The sequence below is a fragment of the Canis lupus genome, chromosome 2 (assembly GCF_003254725.2).
Source record: "Canis lupus dingo isolate Sandy chromosome 2, ASM325472v2, whole genome shotgun sequence".
Taxonomy (NCBI): Eukaryota; Metazoa; Chordata; class Mammalia; order Carnivora; family Canidae; genus Canis; species Canis lupus.
The window spans coordinates 6,035,163-6,050,298 of NC_064244.1; the positions used below are offsets into that span (position 1 = coordinate 6,035,163).

General features: G+C 38.1%; 1 protein-coding gene across 4 annotated transcripts in view; it reads right to left on the bottom strand.

The window, feature by feature from the left end:
- Positions 1 to 15,136, bottom strand: part of MYO3A (myosin IIIA) — a 240,351-nt gene that overhangs the window by 87,772 nt on the left and 137,443 nt on the right. For all 4 annotated transcript variants that reach the window (XR_007403741.1, XM_025463908.3, XM_049096892.1 and 1 more), the window contains one exon: positions 1,471 to 1,597. Coding sequence is in view for 3 of the 4 variants with exons in the window: in XM_025463908.3 (XP_025319693.1) it covers positions 1,471 to 1,597 (127 nt within the window). In the remaining variant the exon portion in view is untranslated. The remainder of the gene's footprint in view (positions 1 to 1,470; positions 1,598 to 15,136) is intronic.

The window sequence follows — 15,136 nt, forward strand, 5'->3', positions numbered from 1 at the left end:
CAAAACATGGCCTTGGTGTGGAGATAATTCCTTGCAACTTTAATTATAAACCATTTTAAGTAAGTTAGCAAAATTTCTATTTTCCATGAATGGCTATTCCAGAAAGTGCTTTATTGAATTATAATGACATTCATATTAATACTAACCTTCTGTGACCCATATGATTGCCTCCTTCTATACAGAAATAGGTTCTCGATTATCAAAGTCATTTCTTAGTTTGGTAGTATACACTCATATCTACAACATATCTCTGTTGTAAATCATTCTATTCATGGCTGATAACTCTTCCAGTTATGACAATGGTGAGATCTGAATCTATCATTGTAGTTTTCTGTTTTTGTTTTTCCTTCCATTTCTGATAACTGAGGATTGCTGGGAGCTATAGATCAGCCTGGAGCTACTGGCTCAAGGTCGCCAAAAAATACTAGATGTGCTGAACAAAGTTCAGTCTGGGATCTATGCTGATCTATCTATGCCCAGTTCATCATGGGTTGGAGGGATCTCTATGGCTCAGAAAATAAATAAATAAATACATACATAAATAAAATCAATCTAATACCTTCTGTGCCAATAACTAACTTTAAATATGAAAAATCAGAATATGTTCCCAGGTCCATGCCAATCATTACATGACAACCTCAGTCCTTTTACCAAACTGGTTCCAGAGACACAGTGGGATAGAGATGATAGGGCTCCGGGGACAGGTCCAGACTGGGACGGTTGGTATCTAGTCCTCTGAAATTACCCTAAAACATCTCATTCTGATCCTGATTAAGTATAAATCAGAAAAATATATAAATTTGTATCATGATTCCTTAGGTTATGAATGAAACTTATAACAAATCTGGAATTATGGGGGTTTATGTTTATATCAAAAAATTTTTTAAATTGGGCACCTCCTATATAAAAAAAAAGCTATGCCATCAGAAGCTAAGTGGAAAATCTTAAGTTATTATAATAATTCATCAAACTCTGCTAGTTAGAGAAAAAAAGCTGATCTGAAGCAAATCCCATGATGCACTCTTCTTATATAGAAAATGATCATAAAATCAGGATGAATGAGTATAAAATCCATCCAGTATGAAAATAAATATACAAGTCTTTATTACTTACAAAATTATAGAGATGCTAAGTTTATAAAATAATAATTTTAACTGTTTTCAGATCAGTTTACTAAATTTTAATGGAATATTCTGTGTTTTTACACTGAAATGTAAATAGCTCCTAAAATAGTCATGAAAGCCTGTCTTTAGAAAGGCTTTCTGCAGTAATCAGTTAATTTGTAGGCATGATGATCTGTTTTAAATATTGGACTTCATAAACTTCATTTTACACAAATTGAATTAGAGTTTTCATTTTTAGGATTCCAGAAAAGTACAATTGCTTGAAATTATCCTTATAAGACACTTACAGTATTTCATTAGACACTTTTCAAGAGTTCAATTTTGAAGAGAAGATAATAATACTCACAGTTCTCCAGAGCTGCATGACTGGAAATGTGGCTCTTGTCAATCTGGTGTTCAGTTGCTACAGAAGAAAATTCAATGTTGCCGACATTCAAGATTGCAGCCAGTATACTGTATATACTTCCAAGTTGCTGAAACACACCATAAAAATGTTAGCATCACCCTTTCCTGGAGTGACTATGGCCGGAGACAGAGTGGGGAAGAATCCCAAGGCTCCAGCATAAGAAGTCATCCCACAGATGATATGTCAGACTAAGAGACCCAAGTAGGCTCAGTCTCATTAGTTATTTTAATATGAGAGGTGAGCATGGTGCCTGTTACCCAGTGAGTGCTGAAAAAAAATACTTTGCGAATGCAAATATGTATAAAAAATAGAAGGAGGAGTTCTCCTAGGAGGAAGTAGAAATATCTAATTTGTTAGGCCACAGATAAATCTATCTATGTAAAACTTAACTTCAGAACTTAACATGGTCACTCCAGATGTTCATTTTTCTTGAAGCCATCTTAAAAGTGTGTTATATATGAGGAGAAAGGAGAGTTAAGAAAGAAAAATCCAAAGACCCCAGCACTAAAATCAAAGGATATGTGTGGTTTCAGTACAGGCATGAGAACTTTGGACTACAGCTTAGAGTTTAGAGTAGTAAATCCCTTTTATTTTAATATTTTATTTTATTTTATTTTAATTTTTTAGTAAAACCCTTTTAAATAAGGTACATGAAAAATACATTCAAAACCACACACATACATATCACTGTTCTTGGATGCATTTCACCAAGGAGTATGGTAATTCTACATGTCATTCCAACTACATTCAACTTGCAGTAAGATACAGGAAAGAGACAAAATCCTTTATTGTTTACTTATGTTGCGGCCTTTATTCTAGCGCAGCTCCTACTCTTATCAGAAATGATTATTCCAATCACTCAACATTCCAAGTCATGATAAAAACTGGATATGAAAAAAAAACAAATCAACAACAAAAACTGGATATGAAAAAGAATCTTCAGGGATATTTATTCATTCATATGTAACATATAAATATATATTAAATGAACATATACACAATAAAATATTTACTGAATGAATATTAAGATGTATCTGTACCTATCTATATATTCACTTATCTGATGCACATATATTTTATGCCAGGCACTGCTCTAGTCACAGGGAATTCAGGAGAGGCAGGACTACGATATTTGTTTCCTTAGGGTGTTCAGGCAGCTGAGAAGGCAGACATTAAGAAAAGAAACAAATAGACAAGCATGACATTTTCAGTAACAAAATGGGCCATGCAAGAAATAAAATGTACAGGAGGGAGAGTGGGAAGGGCAGGGAGGGTCTTTTTAGTCAGGGAGGTTAGGGAAGGCTGCCCTCTGGGAGGCAGAGGTCTGGATCACAAGGAGATCGGCCAGGAAAAGAATGAGAATCAGACTATTTCAGGCAGACGACCAGCAAGGGCGAGGACCTGCCTTGAGGGAAGAAAGTCAGAGCGAGGCTGGAGGACATTGAGTAAGGGGCAGGGATCGTGTGATAGGAGCCAGGGAGGTGAGCATGGGCAAGATCGGCCAGGCCTCCTGGGCCTCCATAAAGAGTTTGGGTTTCATTTGATTTGTCATGGGAAGCCACTAGAAATTTCAAAGCTGGTAGTTGTGATATTTTAAACTGATGAGTCTGCCTACAATGTGGAAATGAACCGATTGGGGACAGATGGAAAAGTAGAATCACAGGAAGCTATTGTGGGATTCTAGTGAGAAATGGTGGCTTGGATTAGGACAGTAAGCAGTAGAGATGGAAAGTGGTAGACTGATTGGGGTACATCTTGGAAGCAAAACAATAAATATGCCGATGGGGTGGATGTGAATCATTTTTCTATGAAAATTCTCCTGGTGAGGAATGTCCATTTGTAATATGTATAACTCGAAAGGAGCAACCAGCATGAGCTTTAATGGCACATGGAGAAATAAAAACAGCATCTGACATCCTGCAGATTTTTCTTGAGGAAGCTACAGGCCTTATGGATAGTCTACACCAGGAATACCCCATAAATAGATTGTTGAAAACTATGTTCCTTCAAAACTTTGTGTGTTTGTCAATCACAGACTGGAAAGTTCAGATATGTAAGTTCCAAAGTCATACTTTAGCAGGATTTAGAGATGCATTATAGAGAATAACAGGCTGAATCCATCAACATTTAATTCTTATTCAATTGTTTAGAATGACTGTATAATTTTTCTAGACTGGGGCTCTCCTTGATATCCTAGAATCACAATGCTCTTTTGGATTAAAGTTGGAGGCTCAGAAGACAGCAGCAAATGAGGGCCCTGGCTCAGTTTGGCTTGGGATCTAGGCTGATGGGGCTCAAAGGGGCCTGACCTCAGGTAGAGTTATGACCTTGACCAAGCACTTGGGTTATTCATGCTACAAAGACTAATCATCTCAAATGCTGATTACCCCAAGGAGTACAAAACAATTTTTGTTTGATGGTTAACAATAATGAGTGCAAGGACATTTTTTCATTTTATGTATAAAACTACGAAGGCATAAAGCAATCTACCAAGTTTCCATAATTGAATGAACTGAGATTTGAATCCTGATTGCCAGCCCACTGAATGTGCTATATCTTCCCAGGAAGAAGAGTTGGTGAGTGACTTGCAGGAAAAGTGTACTGCAAGTGCTCTTCAGAGTCTGGAAAACATTCACAATTCCCTCTACATACTCCACCTCTTGCTATATAGCTTTGTCTGTACTTGAGGAGGTTGGATTGCTGCTACTTTTACAGTATCTTCAAGGACAAACACAGTTGTGGTTTGTTGGAGAGTCAGACCTTCATTGTTCTGATGTATCAGCCTCCAATCTACTCTACAGCTGCTCTGGACATTTCTGCTTTGCTTCTGTTCTTGTACACTAGGCTGATCTGCTAGGTGGACAGCAACTCAAAACTACATGTGTAGGGTGAGGTCACTCTTCTCTACACTGAGTTAATCTGCCTAAGGCAAAGCAATTCTGTTAGAAGTACTCTTCCTCTCCTAGAAGTTTATTGTACTACACCTCTTACAATCAATCATCCACCCATCCATCCATTCATTCAACCGTCATCTGTTGACTATTAAGCACTATGTGAGATATTAGGTAAATACCAATAAATAATAATTTCTGCTCTCAAGTGATTTACATACTCATAAAACCAAAGGATATGGATCATTTCCTATACTGAATTTCTATATGGATAATTTCTATATATTTCTACTTCCTGTATTTTATTTTATTTTTTAAAAATTCAAGTTACTCAACTTAAATTTTTAAAAGATTTTATTTATTTATTCATGAGAGACACAGAGAAAGAGGCAGAGACATAGACAGAGGGAGAAGCAGGTTCCTCTCAGGGAGCCTGATGTGGGACTCAATCCCCAGATGGGATCACACCCTAAGCCGAAGGCAGACGCTCAACTGCTGAGCCACCCAGGTGTCGCTCTACTTCCTCTTTTTATTATAGTTTTTTTTTTTTTAATTAACAAGCTTTATTTTAGAGTAGCTTTAGGTTCACAACACAACTGAGTGGCTAGTGCAGAGTTCCTATGTCGCTCCTGTCCTCCCCACTCCACACACACACCTTCCCCCATGATCAACATCCTGCATTAGAGTGATACATGTTATAATCAATGAACCTACACTGACACAGCATTATCACCCAAAGTCCATCATTTATATCAGAGTTCACTCTTGGTGGTGTACATTCTTGGGATTTTTACAAATGTATAATGACACATACCTACCATCATAGTATCATACAGAGTATTTCCATTGGCCTAAAAATCCTTTGTGCTCTGCCTAGTTATCTATCTCTCTTTCTCACAACCTCTAACCACCACTGATCTTTTACTATTTCCATAGTTTTGCCTTTTCCAGAATGTCATATAGTTGGAATCCTACAGTATATGGCTCTTTCAGATTGGCTTCTTTCATCAGTAAAGTGCATTTAAGGTTCCACCATGTCTTTTCATGGCTTGATAACTTATTTCTTTTTAGCGCTGAATAATATCCCCTTGCTGGGATATACCACAGTTTATTTATCCACTTGCCCACTGAACTTGACATCTCAGTTACTTCAAGTTTGGCAATTATGAATAAGACTTCTGCAAACATTCGTGCACAGGTTTTTGTGTGGACATAAGTTTTCAATTCCTTTAGGTACATACCAAGAACCCTGATTGCTGGATCACATAGTAAGAGTATGAGAACTCTTCCCATGGAGAATGTCACATGAAGAAGAACTTCTTTAAAAAAAAAAGATTTCTATTTTTTTTAAGGTTTTATTTATTTATTCATGATAGACATAGAGAGAGAGAGAGAGAGAGAGGCAGAGACAGAGGCAGAGGGAGAAGCAGGCTCCACGCCGGGAGCCCAACATGGGACTTGATCCCGGGACTCCAGGATCACACCCTGGGCCAAAGGCAGGTGCTAAACCACTGAGTCACCCAGGGATCCCAAGATTTCTATTTTTAAATAATCTCTACACCCAACATAGTGCTCAAACTCACAACCCCAACAGCAAGAGTCACAAGCTTTACCAACTGAGCCAACCAGGTGCCCCCTGCCACGTGAAGAAGATGACCTCAAGGTGAGGCATCTGTAATCCAAGGATCACTAAGAATTGCCAGGGAATCATTAGAAAGTAGGGAAGAGGCATGGAGCAGATTCTCTCTCACAGCCCTCAGAAAAAAAACCAAACTTGTCACAGACTTCTAATCTATAACTGTGAGGAAATACATTTCTGTTGTTTAAATAATCACTCAATGGTGCTTTGTTATGGCAGCCCCAGCAAAGAAATATAGTATCAATGCTTTATGAATAAGATGTATGACCTTGGGATAATCAGTGTGTTTATTCTTAACTATCTAAAATCTTTAGATAATATTAGAGACATTGTAAAACAATCTGACAATGACTTTTGTGACTTGAATTTAAACAGTTAGTTGGTAATACACTTATAATTTTAATTTGAAAAGCCTAACAATTTACTTGCAAATTGTATTCACATAAATAAGATAACATGATCTACTACATTAATAATTTTGAATGATCATATTTTCAGGGCTAATAAGCTTAGGTGCTTAAGATTTAGTTAAAGGACTAGAAAGTTTAGAAAGTCCTTATTGGTCCTTGTAAGATTGCTATGCCAGTCATTTAAAATATCTGGAAGATTGAGATGTACTAAATTTTTACATAGTTTCAGGCACTTAAAATACATAATTAATTATGTCCATTTCAGACAACTTACGGTTATATTTATGAGTTAAGTGAGTGGAGTTGACCCAAAGTTGTTTCTATTCTTGTACAAAGATTGTTACATGCACAAATTGAAATAAAAGATGTAACAAGAGAATGAGAAGACAAGCCATAGAGTGGAAGAGAATATTTGTGAAAGGCACATCTGATAAAAGACTATTATCCAAAACAGAGATTTTTTTAAAATTCAACAGTAAAAAAATCAACCCAATTAAATTAACCAACCCAATAAAAAAAAAAAAAGACCTTAACAGACACCTTACAAAAAAAGAGATGGCAAACAAGCCTATGAAAAATGTTTTATACCATGTGTCATCCAGGAAATGCAAATTAAAACCATAAGGGGGTACCATGGCATACCTCTTAGATTGGCCAAAATCCCAAACACTGATATCACCAAATGCTGACCAGGATGCAGAGCAACAAGAAGTCTCCTTCACTGCTGGTGTGAATGCAAACGGTTACAGCCACCTTGGTAGACAGTTTGATAGTTTCCTACAAAACTAAACATACTCTTACCATATAATCGAGCAACTGAGATCCACAGCATTTACCCAAAGGAATTGAAAACTTGCGTTTTCACCAAGAGTGAATCCTAATGTCAATTATGGACTTTGGATCATAATGACACGTCGGTGTAGGTTCCCAAGAATTCCATGTTTTTACACCTTAGCTCCATTTCATGTTTCTCTTTTCCTCACTCTTATAATCTCTTCTTAGAACCTTGTAGTGACCAACCACTAGATTTCATGTTTCTAGAACATTCTCTGCTTGTTATCATGGAATTGATTATATTTTCTTGAAATTATGCTTAATGTATGTATCTTCTATCAGATTATAAACTCACTGAGAATAGAGATTGTGCTTCATTCACGGCACTCAATTAATGCTGGTCAAGCTGTTTTCTTTTGGGTTAAGTGACAGTAAACTTTTCCTTACCCCATTCAAGAGAGTGGTGAGAAAAAGGAAAATTCCTGGACCTCTAAGTAGGTGCCAATCACCACAGAGAGTGACAAAGTGACAGTGGCTCAGGCTGAGGGGGGTGGCACTACTCAGTCTAGTCCTGGGAGAGCCAAAATGCTGATGCTGCCATTGAGAAAGGGCAGAGAAGGCAGGATAGGGAGGATCAGACCAGAGCGGGTCCCTACAGGCCAGGACACTATCAGAGCCCACATTACCAGCCAGACAGGAACTGATGGGAGGAAAGGAGAAACTCTGCCATTAGCATTTGCAGTTGTTCATATATAAGGGATCTTAATATGTTCTCTGTATGTAGGTTGAATTTTGCACATAAAATTAAATTTTTTGAATTAAAGCCATAAAATGACATGACCAATCTGCAAAGAGTAGAATAAAATTAAAGAGCTCTCAATTGTAGTTATCAAATCACAGATAATGACACTTACTGTATTGATAATGAAACTGTATCAGAGAGATTCAGTTATTGGTCTAAGGATACAGAGATAGAGACAAGCCATGCCAAGGACTTTAACTCACAGGTCCTGAATCCCTACTACAGAATTATTGTTATTTTAGTTGACAACGTTCCTGGGTCCTGTCATTTATTTAATTCAGGTCATCGATGTTGACTAAGTTATGACATTCTAGAATTATAACTTATTTTATGCATTTTGAATGAAGACAAGTAGGTATCCACTTATTTTTTTAAATCCTTATCAGATGACTAAAAAGGACTGATATGCCTCTCTCATCACAGCCAAAACCAAGTTTTTAAGATGAAGCATTTCACAGAAATTCACTTAAATATTAAAAAATTTCTTTCATACATACTATTTTTCATAATAAAAGTGATAACTCATAGTCCAAAGCAAACGTATTAGATTGCTATTTTAGACGTAAGAAATGGAAGCAAAATTAGACAAAGGTATTTTCATCTTATACTTAAGACATATGACTGTGCAAAGAAAAACAAATAAAAATTCCTGTCATGACATAGTAAATAGTATCTCTAAAATAAGTTGAATCATAAAACTAGTATTCATTTATTTTAAAACTGGCAGGAAAGGGACCCCTGGGTGGCGCAGCAGTTTGGCGCCTGCCTTTGGCCCAGGGCGCGATCCTGGAGACCCAGGATCGAATCCCACGTCGGGCTCCCGGTGCATGGAGCCTGCTTCTCCCTCTGCCTATGTCTCTGCCTCTCTCTCTCTCTCTGTGTGTGTGACTATCATAAATAAAAATTAAAAAAAAAAAAAAACTGGCAGGAAAATGGCTTAGGAAAGTCATATGTTTTAAAAACTTTTAGAGTTTTCCAGTAAGGGTGATATTTTAGAGAATATGTGATTTTGCTTTGCCTGCCATTCCTTTGGATTATGCTGACTCAACCAGTACACAGTGAACTGCAGCCCCTATGGATCTTTAAAGGAACACATACACCAGGTGCTATCAACATCAGAGAATGATAAGGAGAGAGAGAAAGAAAGAGGGAGAAAGAGATGCTCATCCTGAAGAATCACTGTAAGTATGCTGCAGTGAAGTGTGAAGGCTTCAAGCTGTGCTTGGGGAATGTGAGAATCATACTACTCAACTTGATATCAAAAGCTGCCTAATGCCAAAATGGAACTGAAGCAGCCATTGACATAGGACATACCAACAAAGCCAGTGGGATTAAAAAAAAATCAGGATTTGGATAAAAAGGAAGTAAATATCTACTCAGTTTAATTCTACTATCTCCAAACCTGAATGGTCTGCCCTGCTAGGTCTCAGAGTCTCTGCTCTTGGATGGGAGACACCACATCTTAGGAGAGCCGCCCGGTACTTGATTAAGAGTCTTCATAAGATATTTAGCAGTGATTGTGCTTGTGCTTCACTCCAGAAACAGATTTTTTGTTTCCTTTATTCTAAGCTGTGTGTTTAGATGTTTGCATGTTCAGCAAACACTGAGTATGTTTAAGTTTGGAATATTATGTTTTAGAGAAGTGAATTATAATTGTCAGTGGATGTTAACTGTACTGGTTTCATTTTAATGTTACTAAATATCGGTCTCCCAAGCAAGAGAAAGGAGCTGAGCCAAATATATGTAAGACTCTGCCTCTAATGAGTGGGGCTTAGAAGTAAACAAACCAATTAAAAATAATTCTCTGCTTCTAAGATAGCAACCTATGGGGGAGGGAATTGCTAAAAAGATCAGCTCTTCTTATGATGACAAAAGTGGGGAAAAGAATACAAAGAGATCCAGCCCTGGTCAGAAGCAGGAACTGCCTGCCTGGTGTAAGACACCACATCCAGTTTGGAGAATGCCCTGAGATGCAGTTAACCTCTGATGTGTCCCCCTAACTGGTCAACCAACAGGGCCAGACCACAGTCCAAAGAAGCATCTATCACTAGCAACATTCATCTTATAACCAAGGACTGGAGAAAAAGGTAGAGGGCTCCTTTTTTCATTACTCACTGCACCCACAAATAAATTGGCTTCTGCTTTAAGAGTCAGGATACCTCCAGGGCTTAAGTTTATTTGTCTCCATAGGTATAAGCAGTGGGTAAGGGCTGGGTTAGGGAGGAGGAGTGAAAGGGGAAGAACCAGATTTGAATGTCAGTTTTGCCAGTGAGGAAGGTGGGCCCAGGGAGGGACTAGGGTCAGGGTAGAGTTAGGGTTAAACTAATTGGTACCATGTCAGCCAGTAGAGCTGCAAACTTATTTTTTTACTCATGATGCAGCCAATCTAGGATTATACAGCGCTGAAACACTTAGGGGAGGACAAGATCTTGGTCCTATAAGCCAGAGAGCAAAAGACCCAAGTGACCACCTGTGATGCTTGGGACATCTGAAGTAGAGCATAAGAAGGAGACCTGGAACACGGCTGAAACTAATGCCTCCCGAGTCAGGGACCTCCTTGCGCAGAGCTGAACTGACGACAAACACATTTACCTACAACAATAAACTATTTTATTAGGAATGTGTTAGGGTTATCTGTGACTCTGAATATGACAGTTTATTCATTGTTCCCAGAAGTTAGTCAGGTTAGGTTAACAATTTTCAGCACGACACGATGCCACATCCAGACCTCAGAGCACATACAAGGGTGTACACCAGTCTACTTTTTATGTGAGATGAACACGGTAAACTCTATACACTTAAGAATCCCTCCATGGTCAAACTCCTATGCCATCCTCATTGTCTCTCTTCCTGCTCTCCATCAAAGGTTGCTATTGGTCAAGCCAATTTTCCCATCCTCATATACCCATCCAGTCATCATGCAACTTTTGTTGTGGTTGTCTTCTCTTTTGTGAGGGCGGGACAGGGAAATGAGATTCATACACTGGCCACTATAAGAAACAGGCATCTTGTCTCCCAGGAGAAAGCTCTTCACAGTAACATAGCTAAGAGCAGAGTAAAAGCTTCCTCCAAAACCTTCAGAAATCTTATCAAACAATGGATTCTGTGTCCCATTTATAGCCTAAAAGCTATCGAATGCACTGACAGAGAGGTCTGTCACATTAGAAAAAAATGAACTCTAAAAGTTTAAGTGTTTCCTGATGGACAAAGATTATCTTGGTTTTTATCCAAACCTACCATGAGGGCCTAAAGGTAGGGCCCTAATTTTAAGTCAAAAGAAAAGCTATTTATCTCTACTTCTTTTCCAGCCTCACTCAATTGGCAGAGATACAACTTCACTCCTTAGATTCCAGGTCTTGAGAATATCCTCCCCAATGGCTTGCAGCAAGATACCCAATGTGCAGCCAAAAGCTTTTAAAGAGAAAGCAAGAGTATATTACTTAGTGGTAACATCTTATAGCTCCATATTTGGAGAAAATGCACTTGGCAGCAAACTTTACGTCAAGAACATGCACATCTTTAGAAATACTATTTTCTGGAAAGCAAATGGACCAATTGACTAAATTATTGTTGACTGCCTTCCCTTTAGAAGGGGATAGCTCTGCCTTAAAATGATGAGTTCAGTAATTTCACTGCACATAGTTTGAATGACTTTTGTATGTCACTTCTATCAGCACCTCTACATTTTATATCCTGCTGATAAAATTTTCCAAATTTCTTAAGATTATTTTACAAATTTCTGAAGATTATTTTCCAAAGTTACGGGTATTTTTTTTTAGCTCAAGCTCTTAGTAGGGATCTGATAACCCAAGGAATATCAGTAAACTTCTTAAACAGACACATTAATTTTTAACGTATTAGGAGTGTCATTTATAAAAATGAAATTAAAACTCAACAAACTGCACATTACCTTCCTGAAAGAGTTCATCTAAAACCCTGATTCACATTCAGAGTGAAGTGATATCTTCTACCCCAGTATCAATTTAACACACTAAATAGTAAACTCTTAAGAGCAGAGACCTAAAAAAAAAAAAAAAAAAAAAAAAAGCAGAGACCTAAAGCTTCTTGAAAAGCCTTTAGGAGTCCCTTTGTTACAAAAACTAAAAATATACAATCCACTGCATGAAAGAAATCTTTATGACTTAAGCCCTAAATGTCTTCATTATTAAATAGGTATGAAGAGGGGATTCCTGGGTGCTCAGCAGTTTACCGCCTGCTTTTGGCCCAGGGCGTGATCCTGGAGTCCCGGGATCGAGTCCCACATCGGGCTCCCTGCATGGAGCCTGCTTCTCCCTCTGCCTGTGTCTCTACTTATCTCTCTCTCTGAATCTCTCATGAATAAATAAATAAAAATCTTTTTAAAAAGTATGAAGAACCAAGTATTCTCCTTAAGAAAAAGTCCAACAAAAGACTCTAAGTGACTAAATTAATAAAATATAAAACTAACATGGAAATCAATAATACAGACAGTGAAAAAAGTAACAGGATAGGTAACTATATCCAATAGCTGCTGTTTTATTTTTGTTTTTAAGACTGAAAAATTCTTGTAAGCCCAATTAGAGATTAAGACAGTAAGGCCAAATATATATGTATTTATGTGAAAGAGAACACAACCAGAATAGATTAAAAGCATAAGAAAAAAGCATCGGTCATATCTTTGGTATCAGATATGATGATGATTTCTTAGGAAAATACAGCTACCCCACCAAAAGATTTAAGTAGGTAATTATCCTAGAAGAATCAGGTGATTTTAAAGAGGCCCAGGATCAGAGGCACACACAGCTCAGTTTTATTTAATCTTAACTCAAAGTTTTTTTTTTAATAAATTTATTTTTTATTGGAGTTCAATTTGCTAACATACAGAATAACACCCAGTGCTCATCCCGTAAAGTGCCCAGCTCAGTGCCCGCCACCCAGTCACCCCCAACCCCCGCCAACCTCCCCTTCCACCACCCCTAGTTCGTTTCCCAGAGTTAGGAGTCTCATGTTCTGTCTCCCTTTCTGATATTTCCCATTTATTTTTTCTCCTTTCCCCTTTATTCCCTTTCACTATTTTTTATATTCCCCAAATGAATGATACCATATAATGTTTGTCCTTCTCTGATTGACTTATTTCACTCAGCAAATACCCTCCAGTTCCATCCACGTCGAAGCAAATGGTGGTTGTCATTTCTAATGGCTGAGGAATATTCCATTGTATACATAGACCATTCTTTACCTTCTTTATCCATTCATCTTTCGATGGACACCGAGGCTCCTTCCACAGTTTGGCTATTCTAGACATTGCTGCTATAAACATTGGGGTGCAGGTGTCCCGGCGTTTCACTGCATCTGTATCTTTGGGGTAAATCCCCAGCAGTGCAATTGCTGGGTCAAAGGGCAGATCTATTTTTAACCCTTTGAGGAACCTCCACACAGTTTTCCAGAGTGGCTGCACCAGTTCACATTCCCACCAACAGTGTAAGAGGGTTCCCTTTTCTCCGCATCCTCTCCAACTTTTGTGGTTTCCTGCCTTGTTAATTTTCCCCATTCTCACTGGTGTGAGGTGGTATCTCATTGTGGTTTTGATTTGTATTTCCCTGATGGCAAGTGATGCGGAGCATTTTCTCATGTGCATGTTGGCCATGTCTATGTCTTCCTCTGTGAGATTTCTGTTCATGTCTTTTGCCCATTTCATGATTGGATTGTTTGTTTCTTTGGTGTTGAGTTTAAGAAGTTCTTTATAAATCTCGGAAACTAGCCCTTTATCTGATATGTCATTTGCAAATATCTTCTCCCATTCTGTAGGTTGTCTTTTAGTTTTGTTGACTGTATCCTTTGCTGTGCAAAAGCTTCTTATCTTGATGAAGTCCCAATAGTTCATTTTTGCTTTTGTTTCTTTTGCCTTCGTGGATGTATCTTGCAAGAAGTTACTGTGGCTGAGTTCAAAAAGGGCGTTGCCTGTGTTCTCCTCTAGGATTTTGATGGAATCTTGTCTCACATTTAGATCTTTCATCCATTTTGAGTTTATCTTTGTGTATGGTGCAAGAGAGTGGTCTAGTTTCATTCTTCTGGATGTGGATGTCCAATTTTCCCAGTACCATTTATTGAAGAGACTGTCTTACTTCCAGTGGATAGTCTTTCCTCCTTTGTCGAATATTAGTTGACCATAAAGTTGAGGGTCCACTTCTGGATTCTCTATTCTGTCACATTGATCTATGTGTCTGTTTTTGTGCCAGTACCACACTGTCTTGATGACCACAGCTTTGTAGTACAACCTGAAATCTGGCATTGTGATGCCCCCAGCTATGGTTTTCTTTTTTGAAATTCCCCTGGCTATTCGGGGTCTTTTCTGATTCCACACAAATCTTAAAATAATTTGTTCTAATTCTCTGAAGAAAGTCCATGGTATTTTGATAGGGATTGCATTAAACGTGTAAATTGCCCTGGGTAACATTGACACTTTCACAATATTAATTTTGCCAATCCATGAGCATGGAATATTTTCCCATCTCTTTGTGTCTTCCTCAATTTCTTTCAGAAGTGTTCTATAGTTTTTAGGGTTTTGATCCTTTACCTCTTTGGTTAGGTTTATTCCTAGGTATCTTATGCTTTTGGGTGCAATTGTAAATGGGATTGACTCCTTAATTTCTCTTTCTTCAGTCTCATTGTTATTGTATAGAAATGCCACTGACTTCTGGGCATTGATTTTGTATCCTGTCACACTGCTGAATTGCTGTATGAGTTCTAGCAATCTTGGGGTGCAGGCTTTGGGGTTTTCTATGTAGAGTATCATGTCATCAGCGAAGAGGGAGAGTTTGACTTCTTTGCCAATTCGAATGCCTTTAATGTCTTTTTGTTGCCTGATTGCTGAGGCTAGGACTTCCAGTACTATGTTGAATAGCAGTGGTGAGAGTGGACATCCCTGTCTTGTTCCTGATCTTAGGGGAAAGGCTCCCAGTGCTTCCCCATTGAGAATGATATTTGCTGTGGGCTTTTCGTAGATGGCTTTTAAGATGTTGAGGAATGTTCACTCTATCCCTACACTCTGAAGAGTTTTGATCAGGAATGGATGCTGTATTTTGTAAAATGCTTTCTCTGCATCTGTTGA